Source organism: Neolamprologus brichardi, chromosome 23 (assembly GCF_056152115.1).
Source record: "Neolamprologus brichardi isolate AB-2024 chromosome 23, ASM5615211v1, whole genome shotgun sequence".
Taxonomy (NCBI): domain Eukaryota; kingdom Metazoa; phylum Chordata; class Actinopteri; order Cichliformes; family Cichlidae; genus Neolamprologus; species Neolamprologus brichardi.
Genome location: NC_142125.1, coordinates 17,264,433 through 17,273,963, shown reverse-complemented (window position 1 = coordinate 17,273,963; position 9,531 = coordinate 17,264,433). Strand labels below are relative to the sequence as shown.

General features: G+C 40.3%; 1 protein-coding gene across 1 annotated transcript; it reads right to left on the bottom strand.

Annotated features, from left to right (window-relative positions):
* Positions 1 to 7,289: 7,289 nt before the first annotated feature.
* LOC102777205 (claudin-24-like) lies at positions 7,290 to 8,985 on the bottom strand. Its single transcript, XM_006802008.3, has one exon. The coding sequence runs from the start codon at positions 8,909 to 8,911 to the stop codon at positions 8,246 to 8,248; it is 666 nt and encodes a 221-aa protein (XP_006802071.1). The 5' UTR covers positions 8,912 to 8,985; the 3' UTR covers positions 7,290 to 8,245.
* Between the last annotated feature and the right edge of the window lie 546 nt (positions 8,986 to 9,531).

The window sequence follows — 9,531 nt, the reverse complement described above, 5'->3', positions numbered from 1 at the left end:
GAATTTTGGAATTAATTTAATTAGAACAGATTTGGCTACTCAGTGCTGGCCTTTCTCATTAAACAAAAATATTACAATAATTATTATTTTTTAAATTACAATAATTATGTTTATTATTGTTTATTTTATATTTGTCATTGTCAGTTTTTTCATCTGTTATTGTGTTTTTTTATTTCTATATTTATTTCATTTTTGGCTGTAACCTTATGTCAGGGCAAGAAATTGTTATGGAAATTTTAACAATAACCTGCAACACACCCAGTGAGCTTGATTTGAAGTGGATTTAATCAACACATTGCAATGTGGAGAGAGCATCCCAGTGAAACACCAGTACCATCTCTGAATTGTGGCCACCGCCCTTACATCTTATATACAGACACAGACAAAGAACAGGCCCCTCTCACGGGAGGGGGGGGGGCTATACCTTCTCCCTCACAGAGATTATGACAGAAATTATGACCTTGTTTTCTGCTTGGCCATCACCTAAGGATTTACATCCCTGATAAGCTGGAGGAGTCTCACTATCTGTTTAATGTCTCCCATTACAATGGCCTCACTGTGTTAACTTTCCACATGCATGTAAACTAGTGACAGGAGTGCTCTTACTATGGTAAAGTGAGAAAGTGATATTACTATAACTAATGTGATATAATTAAATATGTGATTAATATATGAGAAAAGAAATCTGCCACCACATACCCACCCTTGTGATACCACAATTAAGAATAAAAAATAATTCATTAAGAATCACATAAAAACATGGGGATTTCTTTTCTAACTACTGAACATAACATCAGCACAATTACATACTCAAAGAAATTCAATAATGGGTCGTCTTCCCTATAGTCAGAAGGAAAAAACTAATTCACACTTTATGGTCATCTTCGCTCCATCTGAGCCTCCACCCTTTCTTCAAAGGATGGCAGTTATATCATAAAAGAAAACACAATATGAGACCATATACAGAAATGAAACAGCCTTCGTTGTTCAACTGCAAAAAAAAAAAAAAAAAAAAAAATCCTTCAACGTTAGTTACATCAAGCTGCTCTTTCATAAGAACCCGTTGTTTAGATAAGGAAGTCTTTCAGTGTGTGATATATTTTTTCAATTTATCATTAAATCCATCAACCCATGTTTCCTAATTTATTAACTGTTTCTGTAAAAGACCCTCATCCCCAGTGTTATTAGGGATTGAGGCACACATGCCTCATCAAACATCACACACACTCCTTTGTGCTATTTGCTTTGCCCTGTCCAGATGTTTGCCATAAAGGACAGTGACTATATTTGTACCTATAGGTAAGTGAATACCACAAACATAAACTAACTTCAATCTTAGTGCTTCCCAAAGTCTGGGGTAAAACCTAGAAGTAGCCATGAATGAGGACCTAATACACTTATGCATCAGGAACTGACATGCTAGAAAATCAGTCTAGCTACCCTACAAAATATACACAAATAATTATTAGTTAGGTTGCTGTAAAACTTGCATGCTGTAACTACTCCAGTCACTTCTACTCAGGCTCAGGACTCTAACAGAGTTTGTGATCTTCAGAGAGTCATGTAAATGCGTATCATTTATAAGATGATTAGAAACGTCACACCAATGATCACCTTAACTCAAAAACACGTCCGACCTGTATCCCCATGTGATGTCCTATTTCACAGTAGGGCAACCTGCACGTGGCGAATAAAGCCTTGATTGATTGATTGATTGATTGATTGATATTTCTCACTGGGTCTTTGAAGACTTCTGATCAGCGCCCAGTCTCAATCTCAGTCTGGAGATTCCACCCTTGGGATGATTTCATCCAGCAATACTCTGGCTGCTGCACCTGTATCTCCCTACTAGAAGGAAAAACTTCTAACCATTTGGAAGACATTTCAACCATCATCAAACCACATTTTTCCTTTCAGTTTAGTGAACTTCACTTATAGGTTTTCAAACCCTCATCTGAACATGGGTGTACCACCTGTCCATAACATGTTAATCCCACAAGTCACAGTAAAAAGCCATGGAGAAAATCATGAAAAACTCATGGAAAACACAGAAAGCATTGTTTCATGTTAAACCTGAAATCCCTCCTCTTGACGTATGGACACTCCCATGAGTCAACTCATCAGAACTAGGCTCCTTTCTTAAAGATAAAGGGTAGTTAGATCATTTCCAATGCAACATCAGGGCGTCTCCTCCGGAGTAGCTCTGTAACCCTGCAATAAAAGATGTCAGTGTGTTTTGCATATTAAGTTTGCTTAACACCTGCCTCCGCCAGGAGCCTGCATCCCTGCTATCATTGCCTGGTAAACAAGATCTGGAAGGTAAATCAAACTTCACACTTGCAAACAATTGTAGCTCATAAGAGTAATAAAGTATTCAGCATCAAAGACAAGTATCATGTGCAGGTTTTTTCAAATCATTAAACCACAATTATTGCCATAATTCGCCCCAGACAGGAATCATCCCATGTGTTTCTTCAACATTACTGTAACCGGTGACTTTCCTTAAGCAATGTCACTCACACTTTTCATTACTATGAGCTCAACAGTAATCAGATAATGAGCCCAACACTAAAAATGTCACACAATCACTGCACTTCTACTCACTTGTCTGTCTCTGCTGAATCCTTCACAAGCACTCTTAGAGAGAAACAAACATTAGCAAAACATGAAGCATCCCGGAGGTCAGTCCGGGATCTACAGATTCCAGATGTGCTGCAAAAAGGTCATAAAGTTAACACTCTGCTGTAAAAGAGGTAATACTGGTTTCAAACACAGTATGTTTTACACTGTATTCACATTTTCTCAACAACATAGTGTAATTGCATAACCAACATATAACCTGTAATCACAGTAGCCTTCACACATAAACCCAGTAATCCTGTGAAAAAAATAATAAAAATAATTAACCAGTTGTGTGTCCTGCTATAAATCACAGAATCAGAACACATGATTAACCCTCTTCAGTAGAAAAGAGAATGTAAATGTTAGCGATGCACAGGTGTATACACACTTTCTCACAGTGATCTCTGCATTTGGCAATACTAGGTAATAAATAGCACTCCGCTGGTAAACAGAAAGTGGCATTTAAAGGGTTAAATCAGCATGCAACCTAGGATGTTGCTGTCATCTTTCCACTCCTTTAAAAGCAGAGAAACATACATAGATACATCCACCCTGTCGTCATCTGGAGGTGCAACCTCACTACTTTTAGCATTTATCCACCTCAGTTAAATCTATGGTCTGGAGCACATCAGGATCATTTAGGATCATCAGAGGGTCCTTTGTCCCTCTTTGGGGGGTTACTCCTACTGGGTTTAAATCTGGGACTCTCCACCATTTGACCTTAGAACTGAAGAAGCTTCTTGGATGAGACATGAAACGTCTTCAAGCAACTTAAAGAAGTCCAGACGCTTTTCTTTCCAAGCTCCTTAGACTACAATGACCTGAATGACTGAGAACCTTCACAGACAGCACAGGCTGTTGTTGATTCTGGCAGTCTAAAGAGTCATCTGTACCTGGGTGTGTGTTGGCAGTGTTGACAGGTGCTAGTCATTCATTATGTGATGGATTTTGTGAGTGTGGTCATCTACACTCCTCAGGTTTGTTTTCGGGGCACTCTCTGGCAAAGTGACTCCTCTCCCCGCATTGGTAACATTTCCCATCTCTTCTGCGGTTCCCCTGGGGTCGCCATGGGCCCTCTACCTCTCCTTGTCCTGCCTCTATTTTTGCCCTCTTCCAGCCCATCGCTGGAAAAAAAAATCATCTGCCATGAAGGCAGTGGCTGCAGAGCTTTGTGACTTCTTTTTTTTTAATTTTTAATAACTTCCTGTGCATGGCGGGCCCAATTCATGCATTCAACCGGCCCATCTGTGTTTTGATTAAAATTTTGTTTCCTAATGGCTTTCACCCAGCTACTGCTGACTAGCAGTAGCTGGGTGAAAGCCATTCATCAGAGCATAGTTTAACTGCTGCTCATGTGGGCTGGCCTTCTTTGCACACTCTTCAAGGACGCTATGTTTTCTGCCAACTTCTAACATTTGACATTTTCCAACAATACAGTGTGTTACTATAACCAACAAGCAGCTAGTAAAAATTGTTTCTTTCACACAAAATGAGTAAAACAGAAAAGTAGCAGCTAAAGGGTTAAGTCTGCAAGGCCCGCCCACACTCATGTAAACCTACAGTCTCCCCTCCTCTGGTCTCCGTCACCCTTTTGCCCCTGCAAAAACAAGCAAACAACCAAACAAAAAAAAAAAACAAACCTCACATACATCCACCCTTTTTTCACTGTTTGGGGTGGATTAGGCATTAGAAAGGACTAATACTAAAATAGTTACCGTCTTCTCAATTTCAAGTCAGTCACACTTAGTCCACATCATCAGTCCAGCCACAGTCCAGTCACATGCATTCATACCAGTCATTGCTGATAGTGGAAAACCGCACACGTAAGTATCCACTGGCAGCAATATTACAAAAATAAGAACAATTCTTATTGCTTTTGAAATGGATTAAATCGCTACAATCCTTTTAAACACAGGACTTACCATCTAATATGGTCAGCGTCCTAGGTAGGTGAATTTCCTCAGAAGCCCATTGTAATCTAGAGAAGCTCACCTTATATTTGCTCAGAATTAAAGTATTTTACAGCCTTTTACTCCCAATCTTGCAGCCCTGCTTTTAAATAATCAACACACAAAATATCACCCCCAGAGGGATGATACCTGGCAGGTTTTTTCCTAAGTGCACTGTTACAAAAGAACATATTAGGCCCAACCAACTTAGTTCCACCTGAAAAATACACAGAGAACCCCCCCCCCCCCCCCCTTTTTATTAGCAGCTGCACAGTTCACACAACACTAATGTTCACCATTAAAAGCTTCCTAAACACAGAATGTGAATTTCTGTGCTTTTTTTTTTTTACTTATTTTTTATTTTCACAGACCCAATCATTTTGTTTAACTTTTCTTTTTGTTTTTCCAACATAAAACATGTGACATGTTGTCATGTATGTCACAAAACAAGTTTGTTCTCATGTAATCAGAGTGTATATCTGAATGCAAGCTTCACCCATACATCAGAAACAGGAAACTAATTTCAACCCTCTGCTAAATCTTATTCACTTGTTGTATAATCCAATCATCCTTCCCTGATCTAGTAACAATCAACTAATTTGCATATCAGCTATTAACCCACCAAGTTGACAGGACAACAGAAATGCACGTTCTAAATATTATCACAAAAGAGAATTTCCTTCAAACAGTAAATTACTTGTGCTGCACCAATCAAGCAGAAAGCATTTCACAATTTACTATATTAACAACGAAATTTATTGTCTGAGCACTGGTTGGTCAAACCAGAATCTCTCTTTTTTTTTTCCCCTTCACAAAAGTTAAACTCTTGTCCTGCAACCTAGAGAGTTAATTGTCAGCGTTTGATAACAAGTGTCTGTTAAATTTACACAATTTTAATACTAATGAGAGATAACAAGCTGATTTCATTGCATGTGTGTGTGTGTTAGTAGGCAGGTTTAATGGATGTGTGTGCAGTGGAGCTGCAGATTCAGCAGGGCATGTCCTTAAAGCTGCCTTTCCTTCACATTTCTCTGTTTATGTGTGTTTGTGTGTGTTATTTTTACCTTTGTTGTGATCCTACAGACTCTTTATCAACCTCCACAAGACAGTCAGCCACAGTTTTCCAACCCAATTTTCATGTGTTCTCACGTTAACAACAACAGCCTTCATTTTTCCTCCATGCTCTCTTCTCCCCACTTCTCACAGCTTCTGTCTCTCTCCCACATCTGCAGCAGTTCACAGTTGTGGCATGTCAGGGGCCCAGTGGGCCGTTCTTCTTCAGCGTTGCCTTTTGTCTTTCACTCTGTTCAGTCTCTTCCTTTGCCATTTCAACTCCTAGTATGGCAAATGTGAAATTCACAGTCTTTTCAAGTCCATTCACACACAGTGATGTCGCTGGTGAACCTCTCAGCTTGTGATCAGGAGTGAATGCTTCCATATTTGTACATGCTGCTCAACCCTTTAAGGTTTAAGGTTTAGGGCAGTGTTGCTGTGTGTTCACATTGTCGACACTTGAAGTGGACGCTGTTGCTCTCGAACTGCATTTTGTCTTCAGGGAGAGATTGATTGTCCTCGAAGCTTGTTCTTCAGGTTAAGATGTACATGGAGTGAAGCTGTGTAATATTCAGCCAAAACACAGCTGGATGTGGTTCCAATTAAGTTAAGCTATCATTTTGCTCCGGCCACTGTGCTTGTGGAGGATGTTGATCCAGTTCCGTAGCCACCTGTACTAACACACTAAAACATTTATTTAATATAATTTTCATCACTACTCACTAACACTTTCATTCTCTGATTCAGTAAAAACACAACTTTTCCACATTTAACACACCTCTTCTCATCATTCATCCCACACACATCAGCCTCTTTTCTTTGTTGACATCTTTCTTTTTTTTACACAACACATACTCCACCCATTTGTAGTTTTCAACCAGACCACCTCCAGGGACACAACCTCCCCATGGCTCCTGTAGCCGTGGGGAGGTTGCTCAGCACCCATTGCAGGCGGGCGTCCCCTCTGCAGCCTTTGCTTCAGTACAAAGTGCTAAAAACCATAAACCCAAGGACAGAAAAGTCCTTCCCACGACAGTCCTTAATTTAGGCATCGTATTTTGAAGTTTTCCCTCTCTGTGGTCCGCTTGAAAACTCCCCCCAAATCAAAAAAAGCTTACGGTTGCAGATTATTTTTCCCACTTCTTTCCTCGTAGTTCGCTAATTTCCTGCATGTGTGAGTCACTGAAGGTCTCTCGCGGTTCCCCCTTTTTTGAAAACAAAAACTGTTCTATTTTCATTTATTTTATAAATCATATTTTTAAATGTTTTTTTTGTCTTTAAATATAAAACTAAGTTGTGTTGATTTATGACTGTATTTATATGATAACCTGCCTGAGGTTGTCCTACTTTGTCTGTATATCTGTAATACTCTGAAGGTTTTAGTGAGTCTGTTTACTCTCTCACATTTTAAATGTCCACAAAAAACTTCTTTTACACACATTAAATGAAACTTTGAGTATTTATTCATTATTTGCAGTCATCTGCTGCGCACATTCATACATTCAATCCTTTTTTACAAATCATTCATCTGATTGAACAAAACTGATTACAAACAAGTTGAGCAGTTTCATAACTCACACAGACCTTCATGTTTAAAGATAAAAGATATATATCTTTATATTCTATTATCAATAAATCTATTCTCTGCTTCAGTCTGCTTTAACCACAAAAACAACAGTTTGTCTTCCCTTGTCTCCAAATAAAAACAATAAAAGAGATGAAATCCAGTCTTAAGACTAACAATAAAAACTACATAAAGTGTTTAAATGAAATGAATAAAGCAGGAAACCGCAGCAGCTTTCATCTCTTTGGCTCCAGGAAAACTAAAGCAAACATCTCAATGATTGAAACAAAGATAAGTCACCGCAGGGAATAAAACGCTCGACAGATCCTGAAGGTCTGGGTGTGTTGCTCAAATATTCTTCACTGGTTTTTTTTTCTGCTGCTCATAAACATCCGAAATCAGAACTATAAACTGGCATCTCTCATCATTTTAAGGTGATTACATGCAGTCCAATTAACAACAGGACAAAATGATCTGATTTCTTTTCTCTCTGATTCTTTAGTTTAAACCACCAAAGCAGTTATAAAGCAAGAACATCTTTGTCCTAGATGTTATTTTTAGATGTTAAATTAAAATAAAAACATAAACTCTGATTTAGTCTGAAGCTTTATTTTAGATAAATTCCATCCCTCCTAACAGATTAAGAAGGAAATTTACATCTGTTTGTGATCAAGAACATTTTAAACTTATATCTTTCAAACCCTCTGAAACCATCGGAATTCTATAGAGAAATCATCTGTTTTACTACAGGTTTGGACTGAACCTCCTGATCTGGTCTCACTTTGTCAAATTAGAGGAGCAACCTCAGACCTCCCTGTTGTTCTATTCAGATCTAGTTGTGACAGTTGTTTGGGTAAAGTCTAGTTTTAAGAAAATTTTTAACCTCTTCTTTGTATACAACCTCAAAACCAGGAATGTAACATCACTTCTGGAAATTCGCTGAAATACTCCAATCTGATCTCAAGAGCCACAAATTTGAAGTGTGGTAGTCCAACGTTTAGTTTTAGATGCAGAAAAGGTTGAAGAAGACTTGTAGCAGCCTTTTTATGAGGTGGTCTCAGACATACTCAGATCTGGTTCTCATGGAGTCAGGTTCTAGCTTCGTCAGGACCGGAGGGACATCAACGGGTCTGTTACTGTTTAGCTTCTGCACATAAAAACAGGAAATTAGCAGCAGCATTCCTGCAGCTAGATGAAGGACGCCGGCCGTCCAACCACAGAACAGAGCATCCCCAAATTCCCATCGTGGGACCATGTCAGGCACTGACTCATCGAAGAATTGTTCGACCGTCACATGGGCGATGTAGGAAACTGGGATGAGGCCCAGGATCCCTGCCACCAGCCACAATGCCCCACTGGTTGCCTTCAGGGCCCTCTTACAGCTCACGTCCTCCAACTGTTGCCGGCAGCCGTTGACAAGGTGGAGGCTGGGTATGGCAAGCAAAAGCCCCAGCATTCCTACCCCTAGCGCTGTGCACATGAGGATCCGGGCTAGCTTGATCTCTGGTCGCAGCCCCAGCAGACTGTCATAGGGCCTACACTCCAGTGTTCCCTGCTGATTGAGCACACAGGTCTCCCAGAGGCCCACCCCAAGAGTCTCTGTGACCAGCAAGTTGGACAGTGTGAGCCATGAGGACATCAGGGTGGTGGCCAGAGAGCAGAGCCAGGCCCCCGCTGAGATCAGAACCCCCACCAGCTCCAGAACACTGATGATAGGGTCCATGATGGTGATGTTGTGGCTTTCAGAGAGTGCTGGTCTTTACCTTGCTGCTGTCAGGAGGTGGGCCAGCTTGCACATCACTGTTCCCAGAGAGAGACACTGCAGTCAGGCCCAGTCAGGAGGGTTATCACCCCCCTCTCAAGGCAGAGGCAGAATGTGATTGGCTGACTGGAAACAACAGCATCGCTGTGAGGTCGCCTGTAGACAGGATGTTATCGATGCCCACATCTCAGACTGAAAGGCGTTTGAAGTCAGCGACGTCACTTGTTCTGCCTCCCTGCTGCCTTCCTCCTTCCCCCCTCCTCTCTATTTTACACAGCGTCTGTTTGGTCTACCTTCAGCTGATTGAGATATATCAGAAGGAAACATGCACACACTCCACTCCACCATTACAGAAACCTGAGCGAGTGAGTAATAAGTGAGTGAGTGTAATGCAGCATGAATGTAGAAGTTCATTGAGAATTTTAACATTTCTAGGCAGGTTACTTCCCCTAGATTCACAACAGCAGTTTGAGAGCTTAATGTTTGATTGGTTAATGATTTTTTTTAAATTTCTGACTTAACACACATCACACATCATTCAGTCTCATATTTAGATTCTTTGTGGAGACATTTCAGTGTTT

Coding starts and splice junctions, on each gene's coding strand:
- LOC102777205 (XM_006802008.3), bottom strand. CDS start 8,911: ATGGACCCTATCATCAGTGTTCTGGAGCTGGTGGGGGTTCTGATCTCA.